General features: G+C 40.5%; 2 protein-coding genes across 7 annotated transcripts in view; one reads left to right on the plus strand and one right to left on the minus strand.

The window, feature by feature from the left end:
- Positions 1-279: 279 nt before the first annotated feature.
- myl9a (myosin, light chain 9a, regulatory) lies at positions 280-5,067 on the plus strand. Its single transcript, XM_058410492.1, has 4 exons — positions 280-436; positions 2,846-3,052; positions 3,141-3,302; positions 3,753-5,067. Exons 2-4 carry the CDS (start codon positions 2,866-2,868, stop codon positions 3,926-3,928), a joined length of 525 nt encoding a protein of 174 aa, XP_058266475.1. The 5' UTR covers positions 280-436; positions 2,846-2,865; the 3' UTR covers positions 3,929-5,067.
- Positions 5,068-7,838: 2,771 nt separating this feature from the next.
- dlgap4a (discs, large (Drosophila) homolog-associated protein 4a) overlaps positions 7,839-19,127 on the minus strand; it is a 119,536-nt gene continuing 108,247 nt past the window's right edge. For 4 of the 6 annotated variants that reach the window (XM_058410488.1, XM_058410485.1, XM_058410489.1 and 1 more), the window contains 4 exons: positions 16,455-16,843; positions 14,185-14,276; positions 12,663-12,812; positions 7,839-12,446 (listed from right to left, as the gene is read on the minus strand). In XM_058410488.1, coding sequence (XP_058266471.1) covers positions 12,219-12,446; positions 12,663-12,812; positions 14,185-14,276; positions 16,455-16,843 — 859 coding nt within the window. In that variant the 3' untranslated portion in view covers positions 7,839-12,218. The remainder of the gene's footprint in view (positions 12,447-12,662; positions 12,813-14,184; positions 14,277-16,454; positions 16,844-19,127) is intronic. The other 2 variants (XM_058410491.1, XM_058410490.1) reach the window with 2 other exon arrangements.

Below are 19,127 nucleotides of genomic sequence, written 5' to 3' on the forward strand. Positions count from 1 at the left end.
AAAAACCCTGATGTTGTGCTCTACTCCCCTTCTATCTCTATAAGGAATTGTAACCGGAGTCACACAAACACAAGCAGAACTCTGTTCTTTGTTTTCCATGACACTTTTGTAATAGAAACATCGCCCTGCTGTGGCATAAGTGTTCATTTGCTTGCTAAATAAGGCCTCAGCCCTGCGACTCCTCCAGGCATCGGAGTGTGTTTCTTTAGCGAAAAAACATCTCAGGATGTGGGATGGCAGGAGCTCCTAGATTCCTTTGCCTTGTAAGGCTAAAGGCCTGCGTGGCTGCCTGAGGCACGATGTTGACCTTATTGGCTGAGTCACGGCCGGGGAGGTGTGGTGAAGACGCTGAAACGTTAAACAAACGGCCCGTGCTGTGAGAGAAGCGGGAGTGAGACCGAGGCTCACGCTGAACCTGCTGCCACACAACACCAAGGTGAGCTTAACACATCATTCAGAGCAATGCTGTTTATTTTCATTTCAGTCTTTAAAAGTGCAAATAGTACTAGTGTGTCATGTTTAAGAAAAGAGTCTCAGACTGTTATTTAAAAGTGAGCGTTTGCCAGATGTTTGATTCTCCTGCACTGGAAAAAAGAAAGTCTAATAGGTTTTCTGGAGAAAATTACTTTCAGTCTGTTGCAGTAGAGGTTTTGTCTTTACTTCTTTACATTTATTTCTCTGATCTTTAAAGTTTTATTGGATCTCTGTGCATTCTCACCATAATTTCATTTACTTGTGTTGTTTTCGGCTTCCTATTTCCTCTCATTTCTCCACTGAAACCCTTCTTAATGAATGAGAAACGTTGTCCAAAAAAGAGCATGAGAGCTCACAGAATCCGATTTACTTCTCTAAGACCTCACTTGTCAGGAATTTGGCTGTGCAGCTAGATGCATATTTCTGCAACAAGCACAAAAGCTAAACAAATGAACAGAGCAAGTAAAACAGATCACAGTATCGACTGGTATAATCATGTATTTAATACTACAATTTAGTTCTCTAATGTCTTAGCACATAAAAGCACGTCTACTTTTTTATGTTTTTTCCTGAACTAATGAACAACCCTGGATTTAACTCAGAAGAATGCAGCTATGGTGTATTCGAAGCAGAAATAAACATCTGATAACATTCTTTTACTTTCAGTGAGGTTAAGTGAGGTGAGGTGGGATTGAGAAGGGAGACTTCAGCTTCACAGGGAAGTTAAACAATACAAAGGGTGGTCGGTAGTGTTACTGGGACGTAGCAGCGATGCAATATCAGGACAAATATAGTTTAGGTTTGGCAAACAAGAGTTAGTTCTAGCAAAACTTTTGCAGCCAGGAGTCTTTAACTCTAAATAATGTCCTGGATTCCATCACTCTAGGCTGACTTCATGAACACAATCCAAACTGTTCACATATTAGGTCTATAAATGTTTACTTGGAATATTTATTGGAGTTTTTGGCAAGTGATGAGTCAAACAATTTAATATATAAATTTTAAAAACTTTCCCACCTTCCAAACTTGTACAATGTGGGAAATTCCTCCACAACCATGCAGTTATGCAGTTACGAAGTACATTTAGAGTAGATACGATCAAGTTTCTCCTCAGACTTTGAACCTAAATCAACCACAAAACATCCAAAAACTGGTTACCTATTTCCAGTATATTTCCCATCCCTATCCTAAGATTTTTCACAGTGGTGTTTCTATTCCAGCAGTCTGACACAGATGAGTTCGTTGTGATTATTCCATAGTGGGATGTGGGCCAGATGAATGTGGTTAGTATGGGCCATCAGTCATTTGCAATCAGGGTGTGTCATGGATGGCTGAATACTCCAAATGCACTATATGAATGCAGCAACTTGCTTTGGTGAATCTCTCTCTGAGGTTTTTATAGAATGTTATCAACTTATCAAGCATTCTGGGGATAAGAGAAATCAGTCAGAGCTGTTTTGTAGTGAATTAGATTTCTTTTGTCCAAATATTTGTAACCTGGCAACCCCATTGATTGTTCTTAAGAACTCATTTTGCTTTGATTTCGATTGAGAAGGCAGTTTATGGTGCTCTGGTAGTAACAGTGCTGTAGTCAAGACTGCAAGACCAGGACTAGCCTAGTTAAAACTTTGTCTTAAAGCCATTCAAATAAAATTCTAGTCAAGATGAAGACCAAAAATCATCAAATCTGTAGCTAGTTTTATGAAAAGTTTTACTTTTACTGATTATGATACTATGGTGCACAAGAAAAAATTACTTCTTGTCTAACTTTGTGTAGGAGGAAAGAAAAGACAACATGAACTTGAATGATTCCAAGGCAATAATTCCAAGAAAATCAAAGTACAAATGGCAATAATACTGAGCCCAAATTAATAGAGAAAATGTCTCAAGCCGGGACTACATCACTTCCTGGTAATGTGTAATGTTCAATCCCAAGTGGCTTCCTGTTATGGTACATTATGTAGAATGGTGAAGCCGCTCTTTCATATGGAGCCATCTGGAATTCAGCCAAACCTACCAATCCAATATTCTTATTTAATTTTCCCCACTTTCCCAGGTTCAGTGGTGTTCAATACTGGTTAAATAATTAACAAGCAAGAAATTTAAAGCCACTTGCCCTTCGGTGTTCAGCTGACAAAAATGCTGCAAATGTTCCACTAACTGAAAGCTTGGTTAGTGTGTATGCTTCAATCATTTACACAGTCACTTTCAGACTGTTCAGTTGCAGCTGTCTTTTAAAAGGGTTACCTTTCACACGTTATGACATAATCATAAGTTTGGATATAGAATCCTTTAAACCAACCAAAAACCCTTGAGGAAAATCTTTGTAGCAGTGGAATAGACATTAATCAATCTCAACTTTCCTTCAAAGGTCAAAACTCTTCAGCCAAAATGTCTGCCGCCAAACGTGCCAAGGGGAAGACGACGAAGAAGCGTCCTCAGAGGGCGACTTCCAACGTCTTCGCCATGTTCGACCAGTCCCAGATCCAAGAGTTCAAAGAAGCGTTCAACATGATCGACCAGAACCGTGACGGCTTCATCGATAAGGAGGATCTTCACGACATGCTCGCTTCTCTTGGTAATTATTCAGAAAACCAGCATATGCCGCATGTCAGATAATACCAGTTGATACCAGTGTTTTAAACATGTTTTATTCTGTCTTCTAGGAAAGAACCCTTCAGATGAGTACCTGGAGGGCATGATGAGTGAGGCTCCAGGTCCCATCAACTTCACCATGTTCCTCACCATGTTTGGAGAGCGGCTCAACGGTACCGATCCCGAGGATGTCATACGGAATGCTTTCACCTGCTTTGACGAGGATGGCTCAGGTAGCTTTGGGTTTTTCGGATGTACACTGATAAAGAATTATTTCACAAATACCAAGAAGGTCAGTGACCTATCCTTCTCCATCATCCCTTCATCCTTTACCACATACATTCACTAGTTTCAAAGCTTCATTTTAAATTACTGGTTAGATTTCCATGTCTACTTTGCACGATCTTAGCCTAGATTAGATTAGCAATGCAAGCTTCATTTAGATAACATCTAACTGAAAATGGAACAAACAGTGGTCCAATCCCAAATGGCTTCCCACTGAACATCATGAAGATTGTAGCAAGCATGAACCTCTGGTTTCTGATTCCTGGTTTATCTACAGTTCAATCCCAAATCCCCACATTGGGTTTCGGACCCACTATAAACACCAATCACCTGTCAATCAATCTACTGTGTTCAAATTCTCTGTTATAGTCTCTGATGTGACATGTCTTCTCCTAAAGGCTTTATCCATGAGGACCATCTCCGTGAGCTTCTGACCACCATGGGCGATCGCTTCACAGATGAGGAGGTCGACGAGCTTTTCCGCGAGGCACCGATCGACAAAAAAGGAAACTTCAATTACACAGAGTTCACCCGCATCCTCAAACACGGTGCCAAAGACAAGGATGACATATAATTAAAAAAATAAAAAATACAGGATACAAGATTTTTGAGCGTTCAATCAGGACTCAGTTCTCTAAATGCTGATTATAAAATACTGATGACCTTCCTGTGTTTTCTGACAAGTTCTCAGAGGGTTCTTTTGCACACAGAGATTAAGCCGAACACTGGACTAGAGAGATATTTACATGGAAGAATCTTACTCACAACATCAGTTCATCTGTGAAGTCTGGCTTAATGTCTGTCTGCAAAACCATCCGCTGACCAGCTTCATGAGGACTTCATTCTGCCATGTTTACTGTATACCGATCTTGTTATGTGCCTAAAGGTGAAAAAAAGATCTGCCAATTTTGGTCATGAACCCAATCTGTCTCTTTGTTGAACAGAATAAGAAGAATTAAAACACAATTAATTCTATTGTTGTTGAGAGTAAAATAAAGATCTTAGGACTGAAGTGGAATTTTATCAAAAGCACCAAAATATTTGGTAAAATTTGGCCTCTGATCAACTGGTTGATTTATAGAGAAAGTTGGTTACCAATGGTGATGGTCCATCTAGGATAATGGTAGATAACCTTTATCCAAAGTGTGGCAGAATCTAATCCAGGAGTAGAGCTGAGCTGTTAAGGGAACCTTACTTAACCTTACTTAACTTAACTTAACCTGTCAAGGGCCCAACAGTGGCTCTTTGAAAATTGAAGAAACGTCTGGTCAGTTAGTATAGAAGATTGAAACAACTTCGCAACACGACACTCCTTTCTAAAAAACTTAGACCAAACTGAAACCCCTGAAGAGAACTAGCTAACAACACCAACTAACTAACTAACATATTGTATAAATGTTACAATTCTCTGAAGTTTAGGTTTATAAACACTGCAATATTTTAACATTTTGATTTATAAGGGAAAAAAATGATCTCAACTGGGAATGATGATGATGTCAACTGGGAATTATGTGTAAGTCATACTCAAATAACATTCTGTAGCAAACCATCACTACAGCAGTTCTTTAAGGAACTTTATTTTTTGATCATTTCACCCAAACTTTCTTAGAGCCTTAACTATAGCCTCAAATACTCAGTGTTCTAATATTTTTCTAAGAGTGTACCACTGCTCTCTGTGTAAGTACAATATCAAACACGCTTGTTTTTAAAGTTTGTCCTGTTCCCTGGTATCATTTGGGGTCATTCTTCTGTAGTGGTTTTCTTTTTAATGTTGGCAACAACTTGGCATATGTTGAGGCAACCCAAGCCCTGAGATGGGGTTTCAGTGCTAGCTGTGTTTTGTGCATTTCATAAATTCTTAAAGCATCAGTTCAATATTTTCTGTTCTCTCCAATCAGGACAGTCTGTTCTTGCATTAAGTCTGTGTACATGATCCCTACTTTAATGACCGTTTCTTAGAACTCTGGCCCTCGTCTGCTGCCTTCCGATAGCGAGCTCAGACTCTCAAAGCAAACAAATCCATGATGTTGGCCAAGATAAGCAGCACATGGCTTCCTGTACCACCCTGTTTGGAAAAGAATGAGAACAACTCAATATCAGTAATTTACCCCACGACAGCAGTGTCCCAGCCAAAGAATAAACACTAATAAAAAAAGAAAACAAAAAATCTCATTACATCTTAAATAAAACTTTATTTTTTTGCTGTTGTAAAAGAAATATTCCCACAACACCCCTATAGTCTACACAGTATAACATTTCATCACCTTATCCTCATTTACTTTATGTGGAAAATAACCATTTACAATAACAATGTTGCCCTTTCTTGAGTGAAACATGAAAACGAGAGCAGATTCGGGATAATAAAGACCTGATCTCGGACCAGACACCTCGGAGGATGCACATTTTGTATAACAAATGCTGCATTCAGCTGCTCATCAAAAAGTCAAACGTACTAAAGATCCAACACTCCATTCACATATATGTCAGAAGATACAACAAATATTTAAAAAAAAAAAAAAAGAAAAAAAAAGTAAAACTGAGGGAAGGAAAAAGTGTCTGGATTATGCAGGAGCAAGAATTGATATACGTAATGTTAAGTTATATATTTTTCATGTTTGGACCTTTATTTATTCTATCATCATAACCACATACTTGCAAATTTGCCAATGTTCTTCGGCGGAACATACAAAAGGTATCTTGTAAACTTGCTTTTATCCATTTATCCCAAAATCAGTCATCCTAGTAAAATTTCCAAGCATGAAATTTGGTGCATCCCAGTTTCTGACACTGAATGCAACATTAGCCAAGTTTTGCAATTTTGGCTTCAGGAGCAACACCATTTGCTTAAGTCCAAATGCTAGAATTCATTTCATGTTGTTACTAAAACACCATTTGACATTTGTAGAAACAATGCTAGAACGCATAGAATGTTTCATTGTCATTATTTTCAAGGGGCCATATACTGGAGCTTTTAATGAATTGTGATCATTTGCAGGTTTTTACATTCTGAATTTCAACTAAATGTCTCAGCGGTGGCCCTCGAGTAGCCCTGACCTGCACATTTTAGCATCAAGTCATTAGAGCAAAACAACCTGTGGTGAAAGCAGAGACATGGGAAGCTGGAGCCTAGTCTGAAACCATTCCCTATTTACATAAAAACATACAAATAGTGCAATAATTTACGCATGAACCACTTTGTATTGAAGAGTTGTCTGACTTAGCAGTAGAAAATCTTTCTTTTGTATTACCCTGGATAGTCCATTACATTGTTACACCAGAAATCAAGAAAACATCTGCACTAAAGTACTACAATTAACCATACTTTTTTTTTTTAGCATGACAAATAGACAGGAAAGGAAAATGTTGATCAAGACCAAACCGTTAGCTGTTTTCATTTCTACTATTAAAAATCGATACAGAACATAAGAGCACCATCATTCCTTCATTCTATGATAGTACTGCCCATATAAGTAATGTTGTTTATTTTTGTGAGAGCAAATCACGTTTATAGTAAACAGCGAATGAACCTTTGAGGGGATGAGTTCAGACCAAGCTCCGGATTTGTGTGATGAAAGACGATTTTCGAAGTTAAGCTAACATAACATAGCTAGAGGTCACATTTGTTGCTGGTCCCTGTGCCTTTGGTCAGACTTTAAAGTAGTTGTTTTGATTTGTATGAAGTGATCTCTTGCTAGTTTGTTAGCCTAATAGCAAGGTATTAGCTTGTTACTAAATTTAGATATTTTACTCATCGACTGTGACTTCAATTCGTCTAGCGTTTAAGATGTAATGGTGTGGTGGTGATGCAGATTGCAGTTAGATGCAAAGTCAGTTGATGGCATCAGCATCTGGTAATTAAAGCAGAATAAAAACCAGAAATCCCAAAGTGACACTCCAATGCTAAAAATCATCAGACTCTAGCGAGCCTACGTTGGAAATATTCTTAATACTTAACGTTCAGTGAAGATTTACACAATTTGAAATTGTCCTTTGTCTGAGAGTATTTTTGAATGTACAAGGTCTTTCACATGGTTCCTCGAAAACAGAGGTCAGGAGCTATAAAAAGCAGCTTCAATCGTCTGAAAGTCTGCTGGAGTTAATCCTCCATCACTGAGTCGATGCAAGCTGTAGCCCTATTAACGTTTGATGAGCCGATGGTGGACACTCCATCACGAAACAGGTTGAGGCAAATAATCCACAGGAATGGAGTGGAAAATGATCAGGAGATATTGCTATACCATGCAGAGATCTGAAACCTTTGTGCTAAATTTGGGTTCAAATATAAAACATGTAGATTATCTCCAGAACAGGATGGAACATGTAATAACATACACTGTATCTGAGGTAAAATTAAGAAAAAAAACCCATTAAACAAACAATTTCAACCTCACAACGTTGATTTAAAAATGATTTCTCAATTCAACTAGCTGTGACAGAAATCTGCATCCACATGGATATTGCAAATGAAGACCACCTTCTCCTAGTTACTTTGTACACTGTTAGATTTTATTAAAGTAATAGTTTGGCCAAAATAAAAATGTAATGTGTAGATGATCAGCCAGGATGAAGGCAAGCAGGCTAATAAGTACGTGAAGCTGATGGCTACCGCTGTGCAAGTCAACACACGCTCATCGAGATGTTCCTAATCATGAGTCTGACACAATGATTTCCATAAGAAAAAGACGTCACAGAGGCTAAAAACTGACCGTCGATCTACACGATCTACACGGTCAGCCTCAGGACAGATGTGTGGCTTTACGTTTGAAGGTGGAATTGTATACAGAGCTTTGGGTAATGATCTGGCAAAAGTGTTGAGGCAAATATTTTGCGGTAAAGAAAAAACGATCGCTCATGGATCTTAAAGGTAAGGTTTGTCATCTCTGAGAAGGTCCAGACTGCAAAAAAACAACAACATAATATCAAAATGTTAAAAAAAAAGAAGTTATCTTTAAATACATTTAATATTTCTAATATTTCAGATGATGGTTTTAGTGTGTGACAAAAAATTTGATTTTAAAAACAGATATATTTTTAACTCTGGAGGCTAACCTGTTTGAGCAGTGTACCGATGAGCTAGATAGAGTAAAGGATTAAAGCGCCGCTGCATCAAGGTGAAAGTATCACCGCACCATTATCAACAGGTAGTCCACAGGAATTGTGGTTACTGTAGGAACCTGCATGTCAATGACTGAAGTTTAAACCAAATATTTCTTTAAATGAAATGTCGGACCCCACTAAATGTCTGGTTTTTGCATTATTATGTCGATTTAGGATGAAGCTTAGCTTTAACAGTACAAACCCAACCAAACTCTGACTCTTGGACATTATGGAAACGATTCAAACTTTTAAACATAACAGCTGCTGTTTACAGGAAATGATGTTATGTGTTATGTCTAAATAATATATCTGTTATGACTGTTGAACTATTGATGCTTTGGTCTGAAGACAAAACAACTCCATTTTCCTCTAAAATCCACCGCTACAGCTTAATGATGATGGAAATATTGTGCAGGTTTTCTACCTGACACCAGAAACCAGCAGTTTAAGAACAGAGTGTGTGAGGAATCTTATTGCAGAGATCAGTGTGTGGTTCATTATACAGAGTTCACACCTGACGATTAAAGGAAAAGGTACGACATGTTCCGGGGTTTCGTTACTCACAGAAACCAACAAGAAGCTCCAAAGAAACTCCTCAGAAGACAGTGAGCAGGATCCCTTCACACAGACACACCTCACTGCCCTACATAATGCACTCAAATATAACAATGAAAAATACAAACTTTTCTCTTTTTTTTTGTATTCGTGTAAAATATGAAATGTGATGCTATCGTTGTGACGATTAACCAAAACAAACAAACAAAAAAAAACTGAACCTGAAAGATGAATGATGACAAACTCTGTGTATAAAAAAGAAGAAAAGGGAAGTTTAATATTTCTCTGGACAATGAAAATGTACAGCTTCTCTTAAAAATAATCCAAAATATGCACATTCTGCAGAGTCTAAAGCTAACGCTAGCATACAGTTCAGTCTACGGTACAGGAAAAAAATAAAAAAGAAGAAGGGGATTGTACGATGATAGTGGCGTCATGGAAGTGGCGAGAAATGCATGTGGAGTGTGTTGTGTGTGGAGTTTTGATGGGTAATGAGATGAAATGTTTGCTGGTTCAAAACTGTGTGAAATTGGAGTGTCTCTTACCCACTCTCTCACACACACACATTATACATTAAGGGACAGTGGAGAGATTGGTGGTTTTTGGGGACTAACAGCCGTGTTGTTCCCAGGAGCTGTGTGTGTGTGTTGGGTCACTATATTCACACCAGCGAGTGACAAGTTGCATGGGTTTGTGGGCGTGGTTTGTACATCTTTTATTTATTTATTTTTAGCTATAAACATCTTCTAAAACCAAGTAGATAAACAGTAGGATTAGTTGTTTGATTTCATTGTCTAGAGTGAACTATTTTAGCCTAGCTTGGATTAGTTTAGCAATGCAAGCTAACTCTCCTAGCTATGTACACTTATCAGTAACGCCAGAGATCTCTATCTTCCTTCCAAGTTTCGTTTTTCTTCCTAACGTCTCTAACATCCGAAATTCAGATAAAGTTGTGAAGATTTGTTTGTCAGTCCTTCAAGCCAGACATGGAATGACGGTTTGTATTTTACAGCTTCACAAAATCAAGAAAATCTTGATTGAAATTTTAAGTGTCGCTGAAATTTTAAGCGGTTTGTATGTAGTTAAAAATAAAAATAAACAGCTGCTTGTGGCTCGCTAGTGTGAATGTAGGCTGTCTGATGAAAACTGGACGGCTATTTTCAGTCATGTGATGCAGAATTCGTTAAATCCTATAAAATTATTTCACAGGATTTACCTCGAAGCTCAAATCTGACCCTAAGATATCGAATGTAAACTAAAGTGATGCATAGCTACTCTGCGTGGAAAGGGGTTCTAATCAAATCAAGTTCTCTTCCGACTATAATTAAAAAAAAAAATGCAGTATATAACCTCTAGGATCCAAAGAACAAATTTTCAAACAATCTCTTCATGAAAATCTCTGCATGACAAAAAGGAGCGCCGTGTTAGCGTGAATGAAACACGACCCTTTTTCCACGACAACATCCGTGCTCCGATTATTGATTTCTGATAAGGTGCTGCTGTGGGGACTTGATATTTTTCAGCTAATGACGTGTGCGAGATTGAAATAATGACCCTCAACGATCATTGTGACGAGTTAAATGTACGAAAAAAAACAAAATCAGCAAATCTGATAGTCTCAGTGTACGGAGTGTGTATCGGACGTCCTTACATTCACCAGGGAAAAAATAGAAATCAATCAGTCTGTAGATGGAGGATGAAATTCAGGAAGCGCATAAAACCTTAAGCCGTGAAACATCCCTTTCATAAAGTCGAGGTGCGAGTGCTGAGGATGAGTCGACGTGCGAAAGCACACAGCTGAAGTGTTTTAAAGTCCCCTCTACATTCAGAAAGCAGAAGAATTGTTTTACACACACAGTCATGACCAGCACAGAGACATAGTTACTTCAATATTATAAAACAAAAACGATTGACAAACAGACAGTGGGGAAAATTCAGTCAGAAATGCAGGATTAATATAATTAATCCGTAAAATGAATAAAATATCCGCTGGACAGAATTAGACATTCTCTAGCTCTTGGTTTTTGTGATCTGACCCTGGGTTCATACGTTTCATGAGCCAAAATATTTCAGATGCACATGAGAGAAAACGGGAGAAGAACCTTCTCAGTCTAACATCTATCTAATTTTAGGGAGGAAAAAAAAAATCAGAAGTTCTTACTCCACAGCTTTGCTGAATTTGATATGATTTGTTTCATATAAGGAGACGTATTTGGAAGGAGTCTCCAGTGTCAGCGCTTTGTAACAGTCTTAATTGTTCGGCCACATTTTGCTTGGAACAGGAAAAGCTGCGTTTTTCTTTTATTAAACTGTATAGAGGGGGAAGAGAGAGAGAGAGATATACAGACAGAGTGAGAGAAAGAGAGAGAGAGTGGTAAGAGAACGAGGGTTTGTAGCTAACATGAGAACAGAAACTTGTTTCATGGACGTTGCACATAACTCTAAACGGATAAAAATTATGCATCATTCTTTCATGGACAAATATAATCGTTGTGTATTTATTTTCCTGTAACCGCATGCCTCAAAGGTTTATATTCCTCATAAGGCATGTAGAAAAGTTGAATATGAAATGGACCGCCGCTGGTTAGTGCGAACGCAGCATGAATTCATGACTTTTTAAATGTCTGAAGGTGGATTAGTGCCAAAATACCCCCCCCCATAAAATTCCACATGCCTATAATTTGAATGCCCTAAATGATGATGCAGTGATGATAATAATAATAATAACAATAATAAGTGGTGATGATGATGGAAGGTGTAAAGAGGAGGAGAGGAAGACCACATTGCTGTAAAACAAGTGCACACGTGCAGAATCCTGAGTGCGTGCTGGGGAAGGAGGGGAGTGGGGTCGGGGATGGGGGCATGTCGAGGGTGTCTCAGGGTGGGCGGGGTGACTGAAGGGCGGCGGATTCTTTAGAACACACACCCACGTAAAACACACGCGACGTGGCGTCTGAGATATGAAGACAATTTACAGGCGAGGGTTTGATATATTATTCCGTGAGATAATTACAGCTCTGTATAATAATTCTTATTAGAACAAGTAAAAGAGTAATAAACTTCTTGGGCAGCGCTACGGCGCTGACACACAGTTTATTTATTTATTATTTCCCACGTTCGTGCTGTTCCGTAGTTCTGCGTCTTTGTAGGCTCCAAAAGCGCGTGAGTCGGTGTGTTTGTGTGTGTGTGTGTGCGTGTGTGTGTGGTTTCTCTCAGAGGCGAGTCTGAGCCTCAGGGACGTAGATCTCAATGCTGTCTGCGCTCTCCGTGGCAGAGTTCTGCCGCTCGGATGCGGCTCGTTTGGCAGCCATCAGCCGCTTCCGTGCTTCCTGTCTCTGTTTATCAGCGGCCGAGTCTCCGCTGCTCTTCTCCTTCGGCCCACTGGCTTTGGGCTTTGGTGCTTTCTTCGGTGTCGTCACGGTCGCAGGCTTCCTTTCCTCCTGCGGGAACAGGACAGGCATGTGAAAAAGAAAATAACACAGCTGGTCTTTAAAAATAAAATGCGGTGAAAACTTTTGAGTTGGAAACATCTGAAGGTACAGTGGGATTCTCGAGACTGGTCAGAAGTTGGCGATTTGTTTTCTAGAACTTTATTAACGCAGTCGAGCTAATTCGTTATCTTTTCTATAGCAACACCTTGTTAAAAACTTTGCCACCTTTTTGCTGCTCTCTGGCAGTTTCCAGTCGTTGGCCTTGAGCAGGTGAAGCTCGTCGAACTTCATGCTTATGTCCTCGATGGAGAGCTGCAGAAGATCCCAGAAGCCCGCCAGGTCCTGAGCAGTGGGCCGCGGCTGAGCGTTCATGTCCTGGTGCGCACAAGAACCAGCAAGTTATACACACACTCACAAAACACACACACACAGGGAAAGTGTGATGTGAGGAGGAATAAAACCCTCAGGTGCGTGCTGTTAGAGGAAAACCTTGTTACCATGGTTACCACCCTGAACAGCATGCCTTGGAGCGCTTTATTCCTCTTACACCACAACAAACCGACTCACATACTTTTTTTTCCCGTTTAGAGTTACGGTTAATGTTGTGTGATGCCCGCAAAAGAAGTTAGCTCATGTTATCTCTTACATTAGTCTACAGAAGTGATGAGTTTATGCAGGATTAGAGAGAGAGAGAGAGAGAGAAAGAGAGAAAGAGAGAAAGAAAGAGCATGAGGGAGGGAGGGAGAGAAAGAGAGAGCATGAGGGAGGGAGGGAGAGAAACAAAGAAAGAGAGAGAGAGGGAGGGAGTGAAACGTTTACAACTGCTAGAAGGTAAGTGAGAACAGGAAGTAACTTAACTAACTTGTTAAAGGAGCTAAATGTTAAATATTCAAATCCCAGATGGAAAAGCTGTAGCATTATATAAATACAGTTATTCATTGCAAATATATATATTCAAACGTCTGTTAGTCATATATATGTCCATCGTACTCCAGGATATTTTATTTAATTTGAAGACATATGTACAAGAATTGATCGACATCTAAACAACATATTCCCTCACTGACCGTGACTGATTCCGATCGTATTCAAGCTTGTTAAAACGAATAAAACGAATCCTTTTGGGTCTAAAATTGTTGTGCGCTCCTCAATACACACACCTGCGAGTGCATCACTACTGAATACTGCAGTCACGCATCGGGTTCATCAACGAAACGAAACAAAAACAATAAAGCAGCTACACTTCGGGGATGTTGCCTAGCAACCACTGCATGCTGGAGAACCGCTTTATTACTGATGTTAATAATAATGAGAGAAGTTAGAAATTGAAGACTATTTGTTTTTGTGGCAGCAGTAAGCTGCTGGAGGATGTGTCACAGAGGGTTTTACTGCATATCCAAGAACGTCCTCGAGCCACTTAATGCTTTCATCAATACATTTTTTTTAAACAAAACAAAAACCAAAAACAGAGAAAGACAAAACCCCACCATGTTGATGCTTTCCCGTGGATTTATTTAAAGCTACAACGTTGAACGAGTTCATCTCTTGTGCTTGGTGTGAAAGCTCTGAGTCACACTTTCAGAGCAGCCGGCTGATTCACATGGACACGCTTGTGTGTGTGTGTGAGTGGTTCATGAGGATGATTTGATGCGTAAAAAGAAACTGAAAGTGCGCACGATCTCACATGTAGCTCCTTTAAGAAGTGCGGAGCGAAAGCCGCGTTAAAAGCCGAGGCTCTGGGACTCACCAGGTTCTGCTCACACAGGCCTCGAAACTGCTGGAACTTCTGAGACATGAGCAACTGAGCGCTGCCTACCGCACTGCGGATCTTCCCCAGCACTACACACACACAAACACACACACACACACACACGCAGGATGAGAGAAACTTAAGCTTAAACACTAGCCTTATATGGAAGACACTGCACTCGTCTGGCTGCCACGTCCTACGTTAATCCTCCTTGTAGGAAAAATCCTAAACATTTCGGTGTTAATGATCATCTAATATCTCCTAATATTCTTCCGGTGGGATTTTTCTGTCTGCTTCACCCCTAAAATCCACACTGTGTTTTAATTAAAAGCCAAAAATATCGGCTCTCAACGAGACGTCTAATTAAAGCTAGGATCTCATCCTTTATTCCAGGTTTATCAAGCTGTGATTAAACCTCTGTCCTGAAGGGACCAGAATAGCCTAGGTGTATTTAGGTATATATACACACACATACATATATATATATATATATATACACATACACACGGCATGGCTTCCAGACCAGTGGCCATCACTCAGCGTTAAGAGCCACTGTTTCATTAAACACGTCTCCGTGTGCAGTTTGTCATCTCGTTAATGAAACCAGCAGGATATCAGCTGGTGCGGAATCGCTATCAATTCGTGCGGTCATTAAGGAAAGAGCGTTCACATCTGTCTCAGCTGTGACATCCGTTAAAGGAGCTAAATGCAAGATGAAGGCGTTCTTTTCCAGATGTTCCTCTCCGTCTGGCCTGTCCGCTCTCCGTCACTCACAACCGGACAACAAATTTGGCCAGACGTTCAATGAGCGCATGAGTGAGAGAGTTAATGTCTGGCGAGTGAGTAAATGAAAATGCTTGAACGAAAGAAAATAAAATCTCACATGTAGCTCCTTTAGGAGGATAAAAGCTGATAAAGGGAGAATATGTAAAAAAATTAATAAAAAGTAAAACCAAGAATAAATCAAGAGGGAATGTTAAAGAGCAGCTCTGTCTGATGGAACTTGGCACTGAGGGCAGGCTGAGAAACGGGAAAGGGTTTGTGACGTAGTGAAATTTTTGGAGGATTTGTGAAATATCTGGCGTTTGTGATGTAAAATCCAGCACTGATCAGAACCAGTGATGAAATAGAGTGCAATTTTCATGGGGAGCTGTTCGAACAATCCTGAGGTGACCTGAAGGTGCCTGTTAAGGGGGACCTGCCTTAACACGTGTCTCTTAATCATGTCTGACATGTAACCGGACAGGAAGTGGCCACAAGGCCAGCGGAATGTGGATGGCTTTGATAAGCGCTGCTGTGCACCCTATATTTTACTCACAGCAGATGTTTAAAAATTTAACTAAAAAGTTTACAGGGTGATGTCAACCGCTTTAATAACCTCGTGACCAATCAGAAGGCAGCTCAGGGGAGGAGTGAGAGGTAGGGGAGGGGTTTTTGCAGGGAAAAAAAAAAAACAAACATGGTGGACAAAGTGCTGGTAAAGAAAAATAATTTCATGTTAGTGAAAACATTTACGATATTCCAGTGTCACTAAAAATAAGTGTGTTTGGTGTTGAGTGGACAATGTGACGCCTCACTGGAGTTGCACATGCAGCTGAAAATCTCAGGATTTTCTTCCTCAAAAGTTCATTCTCAAAGTTCCTCATTCTCAAAGTTAAACCAAAATCTCCTGAGATTATCAAAAGATAATACAGACCACAATCTAGGCCAGATGGTTAGCGAATTTGCGAATAATAAGAGCATTGTTATGGTTACATTGCATATGCTGCTTAAGCGCTCCAATTATGTAAAACAAACAAACAAACAAAAACAAACAAACATGCTAACTAGAAGCTAATGTCTGTTAGGAATCCCTCTGCAGAGATCTCCTCAGTGCTCGCAGTTTGTCTCTGACACACACCAACACCACCAGCCAGCTGTTGGTCCATTTACAGTTGCCAGATTAATCCGGATGCAGAAAAGTACGGTATTTTAAAATCAGCTTGACACTGGGAATTTGTTAAAAATCCTTTTAAATGTGGTTTACGTGGAAACGGCACATTTGGTAATCTGGCAACCTGGATTAGCAGAAAATCATCCAGCGAGATGAATCACGTGCGTTTTGTGCTGCATGTTAATGACAAAGCAATCAGGGTAACCCTGTGTATACGATCCTTACACAGAAAAAAAAGTGTGTCAGAAACAAAAAAAAAAAAAAAAAAAGCTTAATTGATGCTTAAAGACACGCCCCTTGTCCCACCCACTTTCCCATGTCTAATAGATCTTACCTTCTTCTGAGAGCTGCTTCTCTTTGCTTTCCTGCTCCATCTGCTGGCACCAGGCATCCATGCGCCCCGTCTCAGCCTGCAGCAGTCGGAGAAAGCAGTGTCCGTCCCTGAGGCACGCCGCCGGGGCCCCGGGCTGGTCTGATGCTCCGTTCACGCTCACGCTCTGCAGGGACGGAGGAGGAGGAGGCAGAGAGGACGGGTCCAGAGCCTCCTCAATGCTCTCTGTGACGGTGGAGGAGGATTTCTGTGCTCTGCCTACGCAGCCTGTACAGTCCAGCGTCTGAGTGCTGCAAGCCAAGCTACTGCTCTCCACCTTACCGTCCGTCCGGTCCTGAGGCTCCACCTCGGCTGTCTCCTGTCTGGACGCCATGCTGCTGAAGCGACTCAGCCTGCAAGTGCATACATGAGGGGTTTTAGAAAAAAATGAAGAGCTGACTGTAATTTCTAGTTCTGTTCACCAAAAATAATTAAATCATGAAGAGATTTCCTCAAGAATAATTCAACAGATAATGCAAATAATGAAAGTATCAGACACGCACAGTATCTGTAAAAGTAAAACTGAAAATATCAGACACACACACAGACAGACAGACAAACACACACAGAAAGACAGACGCACAGACAGACAGACAAACACACACACAGACACACACTGACAGACAGACACACAGAGTAGATGAATTGTTATCTGTCAGAACATGTGAGTGAGAGAATAGGAGTGTGAGTCGGGGGGATAAATGTAAATGTGTGTGTGTGTGTGTGTGTGTGTGTGTGCGCACGAGACAGAGAGAGAAGGACAGGTATGGAAATCCAGAGTGACGGCACGAATGAGGAGCGGGTGATGTGACCTGCAGGATTTGATTATCTCCATTACACTCGGCTCTTCCTCCTGTCAGCGCAGAGCGGTGTGTGTGGACACACTGCCTATTCATCAGCGTACACACACTGTGTGATAAATGAGTCTGTGCTCCATGCTGGAGTTAAAAAAAAAAACCCTGTGCCAAATCCCTTCAGTCCCTCAGTACTGACTGCTTCGCTCACACAGTAGGGATAAATAATAATAAAAAAAAACAATATTAAAAATATTATTAACAAAACTGCAGCTGCACTGAATCGGAGATGCCGTGGATGTGAATAAAGAGATAATGTGAAGAATGATTAAGAAATAAAACACTGCATCATGCTGCGATCTAAGTGCTTTATTCTTTTTATACAGCAGCAAATGACTGAAACACACAATATTTTATTCATTAAAGATTTATTCATCCTACTTTTTATCTTAATAGATACTTTTAACATTATGGAACATCCATAAAATGTGCATTTGCACAAAAAGAAACATTTCTAAATAATATATCAACAGTGAATTCTTCACTATTTGGATGTATTTTCAGAGAGGGATTTGATGTTTTTGTTTTTCAAACTAAATTAATGTAAAAAACTGTAGAATCAGTATTCAGCTTTGGATAAAACAAGGAAATAAAATCGCAGATTGAGGTCCTGCTATAGTCGCCATGAGGAAGTCACTTTAAAAAATGTTTAAACCCGCATCAGCTTCCCCGCCCTTTCAGAGGTTTATGGAAATGATCTCTGTACAAAGTGTCAGTTAAAATGGAAATTAGTAGGGAGTGGAGGAATATAGTAGGGAGTGGAGGAATATAGTAGGGAGTGGGGGAATATAGTAGGGAGTGGAGGAATATAGTAGGGAGTGGGGGAATATAGTAGGGAGTGGGGGAATATAGTAGGGAGTGGAGGAATATAGTAGGGAGTGGGGGAATATAGTAGGGAGTGGGGGAATATAGTAGGGAGTGGGGGAATATAGTAGGGAGTGGAGGAATATAGTAGGGAGTGGGGGAATATAGTAGGGAGTGGGGGAATATAGTAGGGAGTGGGGGAATATAGTAGGGAGTGGAGGAATATAGTAGGGAGTGGAGGAATATAGTAGGGAGTGGAGGAATATAGTAGGGAGTGGGGGAATATAGTAGGGAGTGGGGTAGGGAGTGGAGGAATATAGTAGGGAGTGGGGGAATATAGTAGGGAGTGGGGGAATATAGTAGGGAGTGGGGGAATATAGTAGGGAGTGGAGGAATATAGTAGGGAGTGGAGTAAGGGAGTGGAGGAATATAGTAGGGAGTGGAGGAATATAGTAGGGAGTGGAGTAAGGGAGTGGGGGAATATAGTAGGGAGTGGAGTAAGGGAGTGGGGGAATATAGTAGGGAGTGGGGGAATATAGTAGGGAGTGGGGAAATATAGTAGGGAGTGGGGGAATATAGTAGGGAGTGGGGTAGGGAGTGGGGTAGGGAGTGGGGTAGGGAGTGGAGGAATATAGTAGGGAGTGGGGGAATATAGTAGGGAGTGGGGGAATATAGTAGGGAGTGGGGGAATATAGTAGGGAGTGGGGGAATATAGTAGGGAGTGGGGGAATATAGTAGGGAGTGGGGGAATATAGTAGGGAGTGGGGGAATATAGTAGGGAGTGGGGGAATATAGTAGGGAGTGGAGTAAGGGAGTGGAGGAATATAGTAGGGAGTGGAGTAAGGGAGTGGAGGAATATAGTAGGGAGTGGAGGAATATAGTAGGGAGTGGAGTAAGGGAGTGGGGGAATATAGTAGGGAGTGGAGTAAGGGAGTGGGGGAATATAGTAGGGAGTGGGGGAATATAGTAGGGAGTGGGG

Source organism: Hemibagrus wyckioides, linkage group LG15 (genome assembly GCF_019097595.1).
Source record: "Hemibagrus wyckioides isolate EC202008001 linkage group LG15, SWU_Hwy_1.0, whole genome shotgun sequence".
Lineage (NCBI taxonomy): Eukaryota > Metazoa > Chordata > Actinopteri > Siluriformes > Bagridae > Hemibagrus > Hemibagrus wyckioides.

What these genes read in the sequence shown, in the direction of transcription:
- myl9a (XM_058410492.1), top strand. Translation starts at nt 2,866, where the DNA reads ATGTCTGCCGCCAAACGTGCCAAGGGGAAGACGACGAAGAAGCGTCCT. An exon ending in CGACATGCTCGCTTCTCTTG is followed by an intron (nt 3,053 to 3,140) that starts GTAATTATTCAG and finishes TCTGTCTTCTAG; the next exon opens with GAAAGAACCCTTCAGATGAG. An exon ending in CTTTGACGAGGATGGCTCAG is followed by an intron (nt 3,303 to 3,752) that starts GTAGCTTTGGGT and finishes CTTCTCCTAAAG; the next exon opens with GCTTTATCCATGAGGACCAT.